This window comes from Lottia gigantea (genome assembly GCF_000327385.1).
Source record: "Lottia gigantea unplaced genomic scaffold LOTGIsca_38, whole genome shotgun sequence".
NCBI lineage: Eukaryota > Metazoa > Mollusca > Gastropoda > Lottiidae > Lottia > Lottia gigantea.
In genome coordinates this window covers 1,432,627-1,447,628 of record NW_008709295.1, presented here as the reverse complement: position 1 = coordinate 1,447,628, position 15,002 = coordinate 1,432,627, and the positions used below count along the sequence as shown (strand labels likewise).

At 34.8% G+C, this 15,002-nt stretch overlaps 2 protein-coding genes across 2 annotated transcripts in view; one reads left to right on the top strand and one right to left on the bottom strand.

The window, feature by feature from the left end:
- Positions 1 to 5,892: 5,892 nt before the first annotated feature.
- Positions 5,893 to 9,342, bottom strand: LOTGIDRAFT_163163 (hypothetical protein; the record flags this gene model as incomplete). The annotated part of the gene is made up of 3 exons (XM_009059226.1): positions 5,893 to 5,981; positions 6,950 to 7,060; positions 9,132 to 9,342. The coding sequence occupies 3 exons, from the start codon at positions 9,340 to 9,342 to the stop codon at positions 5,893 to 5,895; spliced, it is 411 nt and encodes a 136-aa protein (XP_009057474.1).
- Positions 9,343 to 12,252: 2,910 nt separating this feature from the next.
- The window catches only part of LOTGIDRAFT_163162 (hypothetical protein), a gene marked incomplete at both ends in the record, with an annotated part of 4,022 nt that continues 1,272 nt past the window's right edge, over positions 12,253 to 15,002 (top strand). The window contains one exon of the mRNA XM_009059225.1: positions 12,253 to 13,551. Within this exon, the coding sequence (XP_009057473.1) occupies positions 12,253 to 13,551 (1,299 nt within the window). The remainder of the gene's footprint in view (positions 13,552 to 15,002) is intronic.

Genomic DNA, 15,002 nt, shown 5'->3' with positions numbered 1-15,002 from the left:
ATTTTTAGATAGTCATGTTCTCAAAAACTATTGCCGATCAATTGAAGTTACAACTAACACAAAATGACTTACTTGATAGTTATTAGTCAGCTTATAGAGAGAATCACAGTATAGAAACTGCACTTATTTGTGTTGTTGATGACATCAGAAAGAGAGTGGATTTTGGTGACATTGCTTTGTTGGTAATGCTTGATTTGTCTGCCGCTTTTGACAAAATTTATCACCAAAAACTGATCGAACTGAGTCAGAGTAGCTGCGGCTTACATACCACCGTTTTGAGATGGTTTGCTCTCTGTGAAAGGTTGCAATATGATGAAGTCAACAATGTGATATCAGATAGTCTCCCCCTTCGCTGTGGAGTTCCTCAAGGGTCCGTCTTGGGTCCAATTCTATTCACGCTGTACACAACATCTCTGGGTCATCTACTATGTCAACACAATGTTCAATCATCTTTATTCTGATGACACCCAACTTATTAGCAGTTTTAGCTCTCGTATATCAAACCAGCTATCAACCCTTTCACACATTGAAATGAATGATAAAACTGAAGCAATACTGTTTGGAACTCCTGCCAAATTAAGTAAATGTCAGTAAAAAACAATATCAGTTGGCCAATCTGATATACCATGTACATCTGTTATGAAGAATCTGGGTGTGTTGCGAGTAAAAGAAAGAATTGACTTCAAAATTCTGTCATTGGCCTATCAAACCAACCATAAATGTACACACCACCACGATCTTTACGTTCTCCAACAAAACATCTGCTAGATATACCAACGGTTAACCTTCAGACTGTTTGAGCCAGGTCATCTTTATGGAACAAATTACCGCATACTATTAAACTATCTCCGTCACTTTCCACTTTCAAATCTTGTGTCAAGACATGGTTTTTTAATGGCCACAAATAGACGATCATGCTCAGAGCACACAAGCGCTTTGGGCATTCCTCTACAGTATGGAAAGAAATAGACTTATTATTATTATTATTATTAATGCTCATGACAGTTTGACCCCATAGACATTTCAGATCGATTGCATTAATCTTAAAGGTTTTTGTACTGTAATAAAAACTTTCTGGTACAAAAACTATTGTAGATTTGTATTTTCTAAAAGGCCATTTTATGTCGTTTTGGCTAAAAAATACAATGCAGAAAACAGTATGCAAACCGTGCAGTAAATGCACATTCCAGTACTGTCTAAAATAAGTCACAGTTGCACTCAGAATTTCAAAACTGGAAATGCACAAATGTTCTGTTATACATTTAAAATCTATTCTTCTTCAAGTTAAGATACAACAATGTATAAGAAATATTGTACTATGTACCATTTCGTCTTGATATGAGGATCAAGTATCGAAAAAACAAAAAAAAATTACGAAGAGAACAAATGCTTTGCAATTATAGCTGAAAAAAGAAATTGAAACTGAAAGAGTATGGAAAGTCTTAATATGGTGTACTTTTGTATTTGATAAATAATTAATGATTGAATTGAATGTCACTATCCTTTTTGCGGAAAAAAAATTCGTGAGGGTGAAAAAGTGATATTTTGATGGAAAATCAATGATTTGTACGGAAAACCACAAGCACGTTCCGGAAATATCCGAATGTATGCTAATGTATGCATGACGTAAATTATGGACATGACGCGGTGGTTTCTGGGAATGCTACACTGACAGATAAACAATGTGGCGGGCGTTATGTATTATAATGAAAACGATTCGTCAAGCACTCACAGTTCATCTCATTCTGAAGACGAAGAAGATGAATACGAAATGTTTGGGGGTGTGGTGGACTACCAGTTCAAGCCAGTTAGGCGTCCTCGGGATGGGGTGACTGACAGTGAAAGGCCAAACCAGGACGATGACACTGCCGAAATTCATGAAAATGGAGATCGATTGGGAAATAAATTTATAATGACTGGTTCGTAGCGTTCATTTTGTATTAAAAATCGCCCGCTTCAAAATATTCATATCTCCTTTCAATGAAAAATTTTACAGAATTAAAATATCTTGATTAGTCTTTTAGATATTCCATGATGAATGGGGTAAATAGTGGAGAAATATGGTCGTTATTTGTATGAATTCTTCACTCATTTTATAAGTGATATACGGAACAAGTCATTATAAGATTAAAACTATTTTATAATACATGTAACTTAATTATAATTTATTTTAAAGACAATAGGTAATTTTCATAACATCATGAGTTCCTACATTCCCAAGTCTGAATTGATAAAACACACACATCGGATAGGCCTACCAATTAATGATAAAGTGAAAGTAGACCTTCTGATCAAATAATTGAAATAATATGAAATTATCCACTCAAAATATACTTTAAATTAAGAAATGATAGTTTTAAATCATTTATGAGTTTAGTGTTTGATTATAAACTGAAATTTCATGAAATCAACTTCATTTTTCGCTTTTGTTACGCTTCAAATGTGTTCCAAAATGGCCGCCATTACCACCGTTTTATGCTGGAAAATTGATATTTCATCTTTTTGGCTAAGTTTAAATGCCGATTTTTTTTAGTATTAATTAAAAATAATATGCAAATCGAATTTTAAAACACTTTTCTGGCTATGTCATCTTACCAATATATAATATTTTCTATAAAAATAAAGAGTTTTGAAGTGAAACAAATAACAGACTGAGAGTTTTCAGTCGGCGCCTTGAAGTCGAATAAATTTGACCCATACCAGCGTCTTTTGGAAAGCCATGTTAACTGTTTTCTTTACAGGTATAGCTGCAAAATTGGTCATGTGGTCATGTGATTAATACGACGTAATGGCGGACTGTCTCATACATGTGTAATCTACCGATGTTGTCGGGTTTCTACCGCTTTTGCATGTTGTCTACCGCTCTACCGGCGGGATACCTGATTCTACCGATTTTTGGTTTTTTTCCTGATCAAATTTTCATGGGACCTACCGTTTTCAATGTTCAAATTCTCTAACATAAATCAACAGAATATCTATCATCACTTGTATCATAATTGCGTTAATCTCATCACGTAATAATATTATCATTGCCTGATTAATTAATCTCCACAATTAAGATGGTAATTTGATCTATTTTCACCCGATAATGTGTATTTTAAGCCCACATGACACTTTTTATAACAACATCCGGTAGATTCTACTTTCGCTTTTATAATAAATTTTACGGTAGCCCTACTTTTACTAAAAAACGAAATCTTGAAGTCTTCTCAGTATTTTATACCGTCAGTGTCAATCTGCGAGGTCTATAATAGGCCTATATAACATAGACGTCGTTTCAGAATTATTTTTCATTATCAGTAGATTATCATACGCGACTGGATGTCTAATTCTTATGTAAACTCAAACTTCGTTTCATAAAATCGTTTTGTAATTTTTCTGTAGCCTGTAAATATTCATTTGATTGCCTGCATAACGGGCTTACTTATTACATGTCTTTCCATTCTGAAGAACGTCAAAATGGAAGCGGAAGATTCAATTCAATACTTCGTGAGAGTGTTGCAGGAAAAGTATTTAGTGATCGGACTGGAGATATTTAAGATGTCATGAATTACACCTTTGGAAAAAGTAACATTGCCAGTACACATTATTTACTAAATATTGCTTTCAGGACATACTGATTTTTAATATGATATGACATGTGGGCCTACCAGTACCATTTAATTTAGAGGGATCATGCTTGCTCTCTTGTTTTCAAACATCATTTTAACTTGACATTATTTTGATTCAATCAATACTGAAGAATGACAATATCAAATTTTTTTTGGGCCTCTAAATTTGAAATATCAGGCACTATTTCTAGAATTATCCATAATTATAGATTGTTAATTTTAACTGTGTGATGTAGGCCTATGATCAATTTAATTAATTTACAAGGCTTAAAGCTTATTTGAAAAAAAAAAAAGAAAAAAACAATCAATTTGGAGTTTCAAATCACGAATTCACGCGCTTTGGAAAAATCTCCTGACTTTTCACCCAATCTCCAGATTTTTCAAGGCAAATCTCCAGATTTTTTTTCCTGACCTGTACACATGTATGGACTGTCTTTGTAAACAAATGGGAATTAAACACAAATCGTCTTTGTTTTACTTATACATGTATCTTTATTATCGATTATAAGATTGGAGTGGATACAATAGGATATATATAAACATTCACGGTAGGTGTCAAGTGGCCCATAATTGACTGTCCATACACTTTAAGTAACATTTGGAAAATGAACAAGATTAAATACTACACAAATTTGAGACAACAAACCTGGGGATGTAGACCTTAAACTAGAAAAAGTCCAACTGTAAAGCATCTGAGTCCATGTAAACTACAAATTTCATTAGAAACAAAGGCTCTAAAACCTTTTTCATTAAAGGCATAGTTTCATGTGATTCCAGTTTTGTGATTTATTGTTTGACCCGTTCCTGCTGTCATATGCAATATGTTGGACAAACTACCACCCCTTTCATTGACTTAACACGCACAGGTTAACATTATTTTTGACAAATCATACTTTGAACCTTCAAGTCCATGTGTGTCCAGAATCATCCTCGTCTGTGATATATAGTAAAAACGTATATAGAAATAGTGAGTAAAATTCAAAGTTTGAGATATTTTTGAAGGAATTATGCAATTCTCGTACATTTCCAGTACTTCTGAAGGCTATTTACATCTACTCAAGACTCGAATCAACCTCCAAAAATGGCGCACCAGGGTACAAATTACATTTTTATTTGCATAGCAGATTTTTGCTCTTAATTTTGTGGAGCAATATCTTCTGAGATAGATGAAATTGTATAGCACTTTTTTAACAATATTTTTTAATGTCTAATAAAAGTTATGAATAGTATCATTGAATTAAATGATTCTTGATTTTATCAATTTTAATACCAGTGGAAAATAGAAATATAAAAGAAGTAGGACTTAAACACCAAATATATTTGCGCATTACGTCTGACACTTGAGTAACTCTAAAAAATATGTCAGCGTAAATAATGCGCGTATGATTCTTGATTGAGAAAAAGTCCAAACCAACCAATTAATACTTAAACCTCGGGTTTGCGATTTTTCTTATTTATATGTTGTTATTATTTTGTTACAAATAGGAGTGTTGTATTTCGATTGTTAATGATGGAGCATTAATTTTTTTCACCATATCCATGCTGCTCTACTCTGTCTCCCCGAAATGTCGTCTGCTATCCACTTCAGTATTGATTGAATTCCTTATTTAGCACAATCTATAACTACGATACTATCTATAGTAACAATCATGCCTCTTTCGGTCCTCAAGAAATTTACTGAAAGGTGCGACAAATTAACGGATTATTATAAAATATTATGTATCGCGAAAAACGTGGTGTGAGTGTTCATTATCACCCAAGGATGAATCATATTGAAAATCAGAAGAATCGCAAAAAAAGCTCGTAAACACTCTAGAAGGCACAATTTTTTACGGATTTTGACGAAACTTGGCATGAGTGTTTGTTATCACCCAAGGATAAACCCTTTCGAAAATCAGTAAAGTTAAAAAATATTTAGTATGAGTTATTGCCTCTTTGTTTCCGACACCAAATTTTATAATGAGTTAATTTTCATTTATTATTAGAAAATATTATGTATTGCAAAAAAACTGCGCTATTGACGAAAATTACATCACATTTTGCCGAAATAGCACCTCATTTTTAAACGCCCACATAAAATGGGGGTCATATTTTACCGTACGTCTGTCAGATTTTGATGAAACTTGGTGTGAATGTTTGTAATCAACCAAGGATGAACCCTAATGAAAATCGGAAGAATTGAAAAATATTTAGTACAAATTATTGCCTTTGTTCTTGAAAACGCCTTTAAGTAGGACGTAAAACTCCATTCATTTCATTTCATTTGAAAATGCGTCCAATTTTAAGCTCGTAAACACTCTACAAGGCACAATTCTGGTCGGATTTTGAGAAAACTTGGTGTGAGTGTTCGTATACACCCAAGGATGAACCCTATTGAAAATCAGAAGTATCAAAAAATACTTCGTATGAGTTATTTAGCTCGTAAACACTCTAGATGGCACAATTCTTGACGAAACTTGGCATGAGTGTTGTTATCGCCCAAGGATAAAACCTATTGAAAATCAGAAGAATCGAAAAATATTAAGTATGAGTTATTGCCCTTGTTCTTGAAAACGCTTTCAATTTTTAGCTTGTAAACACTCTAGAAGGCACAATTCTTGACAGATTTTGATGAAACTTCGTGTGAGTGTTCATCATCACCCAATCGTGAACCCTATCGAAAATCAGAAAAATATTAAGTATGAGCTATTGCCCATGTTCTTGACAACATGTTTTTAGCTCGTAAACATTCTAGAAAGCTCAATTCTTGACAGATTTTGACAAAACTTGGTGAATTGTTTATTATCATCCATGAATGAACCCTATCGAAAATCAAAAAAAATTGAAATATTTTTCATAGGAGTTTTTGACTTAAACACTAGAGGGCCTGATTCTTGCCAGATTTTGACAAAACTGAAAATTGAATATTTGCCTTCTAGAGTATTCACGAGCTAGAAATTGAACACATTTTCAAGAACAAGGGCAATAACTCAATATCATTCAATATCGCCCTAAAGAGTTCAAAAGAAGTGTATGACTAAAGGTAGAATATTTCATACAACAAGTTTTCTAGAACAAGGGCAATAACTCATACTAAATATTTTTCAATTTTTTTGATTTTCAATAGGCTTCATCCTTGGGTGATTACGAACACTCACAACAAGTTTGGACAAACTCCGTAAAGAATTGTCCCTTCTAGAGTGTTTACAAGCTAAAATTTGAATGCGAGCAATTGTGGACGGACGGACGGACATAGGTGACGGTAAAATAAAAAGCAGGAAAACCAAATTGATATACTGATCAATATGTATAATATCTTAGTAGCTAACAGGTCTAGTTTTGAAATTTTTATCACATACCTTTAACTCCATCTTGCGAGGATACTGAACACAGTAATTTGATTGAATTGCCTTCTTCTACATTTGCAGATTGTGGAAAACTTGTAATTATTGGGGCTTTCGAATCTTCATCTGGAACTAAGAAAGAAATAATATTTAAGCCTAGGTTATTGACACAATGAAGAATATAGAAATCTGCCATTTCTTTTATATCATAATCAATGAGAAGTATACCTCTGATAACTGGCAAGTCAAAGTAACCATGCGCCCACACAGAAACCTTTGACTTTTATTCAATAAAAATCAGCATGTATCATAATGAAAAATCTGTTAAGTCAAGTGCACTAAAGATGGTTTACCGATAAATCGTCAAATTCAAAATTATTCAAGATCTTATAATTATAAATGATCAAACACTTCTTTTGAACTTTTTAAGGCGATTCTGAATAATATTACCAAGTTTCATCAAAATCTGTCAAGAATTGCACCTTCTAAAGTGTTTACGAGCTAAAAATTAAACAAGTTTTAAAGAACAAGGGCAATAACTCATACTAATCATTTTTTGATTATTCTGATTTTCAATAGAGTTCATCCTTGGGTGATTACTAACATTCATACCCTGTTTCATCTAAATCCATTAAGATTTGTGCCTTCTGGAGTGTTTACGAGCCAAAAATTGAATGCATTTTCAAGAACATGGGCAATAACTCATACTAAATATTTTTCATTTTTTCTGATTATCGATAGTGTTTAGCATTGGGTGATTACAAACAACCATACCAAGTTTCGTGGAAATCATTCAAGAATTGTGCCTTGTAGAGTGTTTACGAGGAATTGCGGACAGACAGGGCGACGACAATATACGCCCCCCATTTCATGTGGGCATATAAAGATAGCTTGCCAGGCAAGGTAATATACGCCCACTGGCAGCTTTGATTTTGAACATAAATATTTAGCAGTACAGTAACAATCACCAGTATGAAATATTCAACCTTCAGTCATACACTTCTTTTGAACTCTTTAGCACAACACTGAATAAAATTGAGTATGAGTTATTGCTCTAGTTCTTGAAAACATGTTCAATCTTTAACTCGTGAAAACTCTAGAAGGCAAATATTCAATCTTCAGGACTGAATAATAAAACTAAGTTTTGTCAAAATCCAGAAAGAATCATGCCTTTTAGTGTTTAAGAGCTAAATTTGAAAGCGGTTTCAAGAACAAGGGCAATAACTCATACTAAATATTTTTCAATTCTTCTGATTTTCAATAGGGTTCATCCTTCGGTGATTACAAATATTCACACCAAGTTTCATCAAAGTGATTATGTGCTAAAAATTGAACGCGTTTTCAATAGCAAGGGCAATAACTAATACTAAATATTTTTCAATACGGTTTATCCATGGGTGATAACCAACACTCATGCCAAGTTTCGTCAAAATCTGTCAAAAATTGTGCCTTCTAATGTGTTTACGAACTAAAAATTGAACGCGTTTTCAAGAACAAGGGCAATAACTAATATTAAATATTTTTCAATTTTTCTGATTTTCGATAGGGTTTATCCTTCAGTGATTACAAACACTCACACCAAGTTTCGTCAAAATCCATCAAGAATTGTGCCTTCTAGAGTGTTTACACGCTAAAATTGAACACGTTTTCAAGAACAAGGGCAATAACTTATACTAAATATTTTTCGCTTTTTCTGATTTTCAATAGGGTTCATTCTTGGGTGATTACAAACACTCACAACAAGTTTTGTCAAAATCTGTCAATAATTGTGTCTTGTAGAGTGTTTACGAGCAATTGGGGACGGACTGACAGACAGACATGGGTAACGAGAATATACGCTCCCCATTTCATGTGGGCTTATAAAAATGACTACTAAATCGTTCAGCCTTCTAGAGTGTTTGCGGGCTAAAACTTGAACATGTTTTAAAGAACAACGGCAATAACTCTACCACTTTACAGTCCAATCTTTTGTTAAGTTACAAAGACTCAGCCGGCAGATTATATAAAATGTTAAAAATGTTTACTGAATAATGCTCGTAGACAAGTTCTTTGAATAAAAATACTAAATAAAGCAATACTTAACCGAGTCATACAACATATTTAATGCAAAAAAAGTGCAGAATTCAGTAACTTGGTTAGAGGAAAGTGGGGCTTACTTTAATTTTGTATTATTTTGTATAAACTATAATGCATTTACCTGTTACTTGCACTGTACATGCACTTATTGCTTTACCAGCAGCTGTAGAAGCAAATACCATGTATGTTCCACTGTCCTCAGGGAAAACTTCAGCAATGACAAGTTTATAAACAGCACCAGCATTTTCATATCTAAAATCTTCTGAGCTTTTTATTTCCACACCATTTCTCAACCATTTAATATCTGGTTTACCTAAATTAATATTCATCATTGTCAATAATATAGTCCACTTATTCCATGATTATGGTACTTGTTTTAAAAAATAGCAACACAGAGCCTATCATGTCCGCACCAATTATTATCCATCACCTTCAGCAATTTTGAAAAAGTCTAAAAATATAATTCGGTATTAACCAAATCGAAAGTGATATAGGACATATAAGATAGCATGCCAGGCAAAGTAATATACGCCCACTGGCAGCTTTGATTTTAAATAAAAATTTTGGCAGTACAGTAACAATCACCAGTATGAAATATTCCAAATTCAGTCATACACTTCTTTTGAACTTTTTGATGCGATACTAAATAATATTATCAAGTTTTGTCTTTCTAGAGTGTTTGAAGGCTAAAACTTAAACGCATTTTCAAGAACAAGGGCAATAACACATATTAAGAATTTTTTCGATTCTTCTGATATTCAATTGGGTTTTTCCTTGCATGATACCAAACACTCACACCAAGTTTGGTCAAAATCCATCAAGAATTGTAACTCCTAGATTGTTTACGGGCAATTTTGGATGGACAAATGGACATGGGTGAAGCCAATATACGCCTCCCATTACATGTGCGCATAAAAAAAAGATAGCTTGCCAGGCAAGGAAATATACGCCCGCTGGCAGCTTTGATTTTGAATAAAAATATTTGGCAGTACAGTAACAATCACCAGAATTAAAATATTCAATATTCAACTTTTTGGGTCGATTCTGAAAGTTTTGTCAAAATCCAGCAAGAATCATGCCTTCTGGTGTTTAAATAATTCATACTAAATATTTTTCTTTTTTTCAGATTGTCAATAAGGTTCATCCTTGGGTTATTACAAACAATCATACTAAGGTTCGTCGAAATCTGTCAAGAATTGTGCCTTCTAGAGTTTTATGAGCAATTGTGGACTGACCGACGGAAATGGGTGACTGCAATATAGCCCCCTCCACCCATTTCATGTGGGCATATAAAAATACATTTCTTTAATGGCTGGAACATTACAAGGGAGATAGATATATGACTGGGGTGCTTCATTAATCTCATGAATAACCAGATCATGGGTATCTGAAAATTACAAAACGCAATATATTGTTATTCATGAGATAAATGAAGCACCCCAAAAAGAATGTATAACAATCATAAAAGTTTTAGACATTACACCTTATATAGGGTATATCTCATTCTAAGACCCTTGTTCTGGGGCCCTGTAAAAATTACGGGCATACTGAAGGCCTCGTATTTAATAGCAATCTAGATTCAATGCTTGGCCAACTCTGGTTACCTATCACTATCCATGCAAGTTTTTGGTTTACCATCGAAAAATTATACAATCCGAACTGGCCTACTCTTCAACTATTTTTAGCCGTAGTCCTTTGTACTGTAGGTTCTAGAATCTACTTCTCTGGCCCTAGTAAACATAGACTAGGCCTAGATCTAACTGTTTCTTTTTTGTTGAACTTTTTATTTTAAAAATTTTGTCTTTGTTATTTCTATTACATATCTATATAAATTATTGAGCATTTGCAGAAAAAGATATAAGATTTGAACGACATATAGAAGCGAGGAGCACATATAACAAAAACATAAGACAATATTATGGAATATAACACACTTCTTCAATAAGGTTGGGCACATAACGTTTCAACACAATATACACGTGTCGTCATCAGATGTAATGTAATGACTTCGCATTGTTTATACCCTTTTATCTATTGTCTCTCTTAATCACTTGTTATTACCCCTTTTATCTATTGCCCCTCTTAATCTCTATATTGTTTCTTGTTGGTATATACTTTGTTATGTTTTATTCTCTTGCCATTACATCTGATGACGACCCGTGTATATTGTGTTGAAACGTTATGTGCCCAACCTTATTAAAGAAGTGTGTTACATTCCATAATATTGTCTTGTGTTTTTGTTATATGCAGAAAAAGAGTGTTATTGTAAGTTTATTGATTTTGTAGGTAGCTTAGATCTATTTATTTGGTTTCTATTTTCTATATCACGTAAAAAAAAAAGATCATAGATGGAGAGCTCACACCAAACAAAATCAATAGAGCAAGGAAAGTAGCCATTTAAATTAAAGTGCTGAATCTATCACTGATTTGTAACCTGCTTCTTTTTTCACTAAATCACACAACAATTTTAGCAGTAGTGGCAAGTCAGTAAAACTTGTCACACCTGACAAGTAGAATTATTTTACACTTGCTGTTTAGAAATTTGCATGTCGAATCTAAGTGACAGGTGTTAATTTGAGTCATGCAGTAATAGTATTTATATTGAAAAATTTTGTCATTCTACTGTGTGATGAAATAATTTTGAAATGAGAGTAGGCCTAATTTGTAATTGCTGATAATTAATCAAAGTGTTCACACCGTAGTAAAAGCCAATCAAAAATAAAAAGATAGCTTGCGAGGCAAGGTAACATACGTACATTGGCAGCTGTCAGAAATGATAAAACAGTCCTTAGTGACTGAAGTACGAATTTTCTCATATTGAAGAAATTTTATTAGTTTGAATTCAATTTTATATATATGCCAGTTATTTATGCTTAGTAATTCCACAAAATTTTTTTAAATCAATATCAATAATAATAATATAATAATATATATATAAAATATATATAAATAATATCATTCCTCGACACTTGAAAAAGGATAATATTTCGAAAACCGGTTCGTGTCAATTGCGTAAGTTTTTGTTTTACTTGTTATAATTTTTCACAACATTGTTAGCGTTATTTATCACCTTAATATATATTTTTGCATTTTTCATCATAACTTTCATCTTACTTTATATATCCCAAACCCAGTTTGACTTATTTGCATAATTTGATCCCCACATTTTCACGCTAGCATATACAGTTTCCTCCTGTTACATCCGCTGTACATTCCCTTTCTAACCTCAAGTTATTTTCATTATGCTCCCCAACTACAACAACCACTGGCAAGAAGCCAGACATAGAAACACTAATCGTCAACCAAACCAATATCACGTACCCTACAACGGCCCTGTCTTCCATCGACCTCTACCACCTACCAATCGCCGACCACCAACCAACCCATCCAGCTATATCCCACCCCATCGCCGACCTACCCACAACACCTACCAATCAAGAGGTAACCATCGACCTGACCAACAACAGAAACGACTACCAGCCCACCGACGCCAACCAGTCCCCACTCATAAGGAGGAAGAACCCTTTGTGAAGGTGTTCTTCCAAGTTTTGCAGTGCCTCCATCATTTGGCAATCCTTACCCTTCAACAGCAAGGCCAACCAGCGTTTACCTTCAAACGCAAAGTCTCTGAGTTGGATAGTTTTATCCGCCCAGCAATGAAAACATCAGCTGTTGACGCGAATATTAGATCCCTCAATCGGACATGGCTCTCTAAAGTTACACAGGTCCTGATCGACCATTACCAAAACACACTTCAAGAGAAGCTGAGCACCATTCGTACCAAGTCTTTATCATCACCTGCCGTCGACCGCATTGTTTCTCATGCCCTGTCCTGGGCTCGTCGCTCCTATGGGAAACGTCTCACTCAAGCTGTAATCACCAAGTTCTACCAAACAATCAACGAAACAAAAACCAGAGTAACCATATCTCTACCAACTGAAATGGACACTACACCTGCACCATCTAGAGCCACGACGCTGCCGAACCAAACCCCTAAACGAGCCCGAAGTTCACCTAATCCTAGTCCAGCAGACATAGGTAAACGCTCTCGTAGAGAGGGCACTCCCCTTCTCTTTTCACTTTCAGACTCATCTTCCCCTTCCACACCATCTGAATCTTCACCACGTGATCCAGGATCCGCCAACCTTTCTTCCTTCTGTGCGTTTTTGGACCAGCAAACCACCCCTCAGTCTCCATCCAAGTCGAGACGTGTATCCAGACCTTCCCCCCCTCGAACCAGATCCCAGTCTGTTCCCAATGCTACAATTCTAACAACTACCAAACCAGTACCAATCACACCGTCAACGACCATTATATCCGCTACCAAACCGTATTATCACCAAACCAAGGACAAATCATTATGGAAGCTACCCGCTCTAAAGAAATCTACCTCAATTATTGGATCATCTAACCTGAATCGAAATACCAAAACCAGTTCAGACACTGAAATACATTCTTACCCCGGTGCCCAAATCCATCACATACAGTCAATCCTGGAATCATACGACCATGATCCCAAACCTACTACCATTATTCTTCATGTAGGCCTCAACAACCGTGATCAGCTACCAAAGACCTCCTTTAACCAAGCCCAGAAATTAATCGCCACAGCCAACAAAACCTTCCCGAAATCCAAGATCCTCTTCACATGTATACCCATTTCAAATAAAATCTCGAAGAAAGCACAACAGAACCTCAGCACTCTCAACAACATGATGATGGAGTCCAGTATCAACAGCGCAACAATATTACCACACTACGAAGAAGAATTCGAACTAGTTGATAATCTTCATTGGTCTCCAGAAACAGCAAACAGCATTTATTTGTTTTGGATACACCAGCTTCAAGCATCGAGTAAGTCTTTAAACTAATTATTGGGGATAAAAATACTGAGAGGCCACCGCTAGGCCAAACTGTAGTTAACTTGAGCCGTAAAATTCTCACACCCCTTCAGCATTCAATCTTAGACCGTGGACTTAAATTTATTCCCACACCAAAGATAGCTAACTTGAATTATCTCCGACCATTCATTGAACGATTTCAACGAAATCTTAGCTGCACATATTTTTTTCGAAACCACCCCCCACGTGGTGCTAGAACAATGTTTATTCCTAAATCAACGTGGACACCCCCTCAGGCCGCCATCCATCCTGAAATATTGAAAGCATTTGCGAGTATGAATAGCCAAACAGTGAACCTTTCCATAACACACGAAAAGCCTAATCTCACACGAGTGGAACGTGAAGCGTTAAACTTACTTAAGAAAGACGATAGCATTGTTATTAAAAAGAGTGACAAAGGTTCATGTTGTGTCATTCTGAATAGGGAGGATTACGTTTCAGAAGCAGAGAATCAACTGAATAATCCTAAACATTATGCCATTTTACCGAAACCAATTTTCAAAGAAACTGCTAACATGATTAACAATATTCTTGCTGATTTAGTCAAAACTAGTTATCTCAAACAGAAACAATATGACTATCTGTCTGCCAAACCTGATTGTCGCGAGAGACATTTGTACACTTTGCCTAAAATCCATAAGAATTCAACCAAGGAGTGGTTTATCTCGAATAAAATCCCTAAAGGCCGCCCGATTATATCTGACTTTGGTAGTGAGTCATATGCAGTGTCAGAATACATTGATCATTTCTTACTACCTCTAGCATGTCAACATCGCGCCTACCTTAAAGACACAACCGATTTTGTCAATAAAATAAAAAATCTTCGAGTTCCCTCTAATGCTATTTTAATTTCTATCGACGTTTCTTCTATGTATACCAATATCGATAACACTACTGGTTTAACGGCAGTTCGTAAAGCTTTTAATAGAAACCCAGATCCAAACAGACCCGACGATGCAATTCTACAGCTTTTAGAGATATGTCTTAGTCGAAACGATTTCACATTTAATGGTAAAACATATTTACAAACTTCAGGGACAGCAATGGGCAAACGATTCGCCCCTTCGTACGCAAACCTTTTCATGGCAGAG